This window comes from Condylura cristata, unplaced genomic scaffold, assembly GCF_000260355.1.
Source record: "Condylura cristata isolate star-nosed mole 26May11 unplaced genomic scaffold, ConCri1.0 scaffold00050, whole genome shotgun sequence".
In the NCBI taxonomy this organism is placed as follows: Eukaryota; Metazoa; Chordata; class Mammalia; order Eulipotyphla; family Talpidae; genus Condylura; species Condylura cristata.
Window position 1 is genome coordinate 1923848 of NW_004567151.1, and position 2977 is coordinate 1926824.

Genomic DNA, 2977 nt, shown 5'->3' on the forward strand with positions numbered 1-2977 from the left:
CGGGCCTGGACAGGGGGTGGCCGGGCCTGGGCACGGGGTGGCTGGGCCTGGGGAGGATGGTCGGGCCTGGACAGGGGGCGGCCGGGCCTGGGCAGGGGAGTCAGGCCTGGGCAGGGGGCGGCCAGCGCACCTCCGTGTTCTCCATCATTCCCATGGTCCGCCGCGCTGGTCAGCCGCTCGTACCACCGACGACGGGCACCCGCCACAGCCAGCCGCAGGGGCGTCGGACTGGAGAGGCCGGTGCTGTGCCGGGGCGTCCGGGCCAGGGAGGGCCAGAGCCACCGGCGTCTCCCGGTCACGCGGGCCCGGCCTCTGGGAAGGGCTTCAGGGTCATCGTGCCCAGTAATGCCTCCGACAAAAAACCCAGAGCCCCAAAGCTGTGATTATAAAAAGGGGGTGTTCACGGGCCAGGCCTGGGGTCCCCAGGAGGCGTCAAGCAAAGTGTGGGCCTTGAGGGGCGCCTCTCTGCGAGCTCAGGGAGGGGGTCACCAGCTCCAGGGAGAGCGTCGGGGGGGCCCAGGGTTGGGGGGCTGGCCGAGGCCTCAGGGCCCGAGCATGGGGGAGTCCTGCCGGCAGCCCCCCGGCCTGAGAGCCCCACACTCACCCAGGGGCTCCCCCCACCCCTCTGCAGAAAGGCAGCGACATCCCCGCTTCTCCAACCTCTTGTTTCTCTAATTTTATGATTGTATGAAAATAAGGCTCCCAGATTGCCTTTAATTAGCCTTAATAAGGCAGCCTTTTTGCTAATTAAAATGATTATTAAGAAGCCATTTATTGTCAGAGCCTGGGCGACTTCGGAGCTCTCACAACTAATAACAGCTGCGGCAGCCAGCCAGCCCCTCGGGGCGGGGTCACCCGCAGACCTGCTCTCCGAGGGGTGACCGCGGGGTGGGGTCCCCGACGCCCGGCCCCCCCGGGCCCCGGGTCTGACTGCCATCTGGCCCCGCATCCAGGAGCCGCCGGGGCGCAGGGGCCAGCCCTGGGCCGGCCAGTCCAGGCGGGGTCAGCCCGGACGGTGAGCGAGTCAGGGCCGGGGGCTCGGCGCGGCTCACCCGGGCACGGCTCCCGGTGCCCACGCCCGGCCTGCAGAGACGGGGCATCTCCACCGCCCCCTCTGCACGGGCGGGGAGCAGGGCTGCAGGCTGGGGGGGCCCTTGCTCCCCCTTGGCGGGTTGGGGCTGGGGCGTGCCGCTGGGGTGCCGTGGTGCAGGGTCGGGGCCCGGGCCTTCGCGGAGACGTGGCCCGGCCAGGTCTGCCTTCTCGCACACAGCGGGTCCAGCGTGCCCTGACCCCTGTCCACCCGCCCCTGCGAGGGCCCTTGCAGGAAGCCGGCCAGCTGGGGCCTGGGCCGGCCTTGAGAAGCCTTAAACGTTTTTCTAAAGGGGCGGAAAGAATGGAGGCGGCTGGAGCGGCCTGGCGGGCCCGCTCCCAACACCACGGCCAGTCTGCTGCTGGCCTTTTCTCTGGGGACACGTAAGGCCCAGCGGGGGCACAGGCTGGGCCCCGGAACGCGCCCTCGACCTCAGGCCAGGCAGCTTCAGGCTGCGGGCTGCCCTGTCCCCCGGGCTGGCCGGCCCAGGGCGCCCGTGGCTCCTGCTGTCGGGCTCCGCTTCTCACGCACGTAAGAAACGGGGGCCCGGTGGGCACGAGGCAGGCCCCGGCCCCTCCCGCGGGCCCACGCACGGGCCAGCACCCCACCCAGCGCGGCACCCCGGGTCCGGAGCTCCTGCGCACCCCGCCTCCTGCGCCAGCAGCCGGGTCTGGAGCGTGAGCTCCCTGCCCCTGCAGCCCAGGCCGCTGCTCGGCTCTTTCTCATGCTAATCCCGGTGCCAGCTGCCTGCAGAGCGGGCAGCCCTCCACCCCTTGGGCAAGCACCCGGCCCCGCCCCGCAGGGCAGCCAGGGCCTCCCACACTGCCCCAGGCCCCCCAGCCTCGCCCCGGGGCCTGCAGGCACCCCGATTCCCTCAGTCGCCGCCGCTGGGCCGCGAGAAAACCCCAGGGCCCGGAGGGGCGCGGAGGAGGGGGGCGGCCGCCCCAGCCCGGCACAAGCGGGAGAGGGAGGCAGGCCGGCTGCAGGCAGGCGCCGCCTCAGGGACCCCCAAATTAGAACCGTGCAGGGGGACTTGGCCAGCACCACTCGGCACTAATCGGGGTACATGGCCGTAAGCTGGGGCCAGACCAGAGCTGTGGCGCTTGAGGCAGCCGCCAGGGCTGTCTAGGAAAGGGGAGTGCAGGGCCAGGGGGGCCCCGGGGCGCCCGGGGGAGGGCCTCGGGAGCAGCGCCGCCCCCACCCCACGGCCCCCCGGGGGGACGGAGCCTGGAGGAATGCACCTCGGACAACCGGCTCGGACCGGAAAGCCCAGACGAAGATTCTGGGGGCGCTGGGCGCGGGGGGACCGGCACCCCTCCCTGGTGTGCGCACTGCGGGCCGTGGCCCCTGAAACGTGGCCTTCGGGCCCAGCCTCATCCTCAGCCCAGGAACTGCCGGCCGGGCGGGGCACCCCGAGGGGCGTGGGCTGGTGTGGGGGAGATGGGGGCGGCCAGCCTGGGGCTCCCGCTCCCACCCTGGTCTGCCGGCGGCCGTGGCCTGGTGGTCGGTTTGTGGCTAGGGCGTGGCGCCAGCCAGACCACAAGGCCGCGGGGTGAAGGCCGTGCGGGGGCGGGCAGGATGGGCTCGGGGCGCAACAGCCACTGCGGGGAGACCTGCCTTCACCCTAGCGGGGGTCACTGCGGCTCCGCCCTGCCCCCCTCCGGCCAGGCGCTCGGGCCCCCGAGTCTCTGGCCGACGCAGCTGAGGCGGCTGTAGACGCAGTGTCAGGCCGGCGACTGGACGAGCCCAGGCGGCTCTTGCGTCCTGGCCCTGGACAGGGGACACCGACAGGGGACACAGACGGGGGACACAGACGGGGGACACAGACAGGGGACACAGATGGACACAGACGGGGGCACAGATGGGGGACACAGATGGACACAGACG

General features: G+C 72.1%; 1 protein-coding gene across 1 annotated transcript in view; it reads right to left on the reverse strand.

Moving 5' to 3' along the window:
- The window catches only part of SERTAD4 (SERTA domain containing 4), a 32051-nt gene that overhangs the window by 9224 nt on the left and 19850 nt on the right, over positions 1-2977 (reverse strand). The window contains exon 9 of the mRNA XM_012734208.1: positions 131-377. Within this exon, the coding sequence (XP_012589662.1) occupies positions 131-377 (247 nt within the window). The remainder of the gene's footprint in view (positions 1-130; positions 378-2977) is intronic.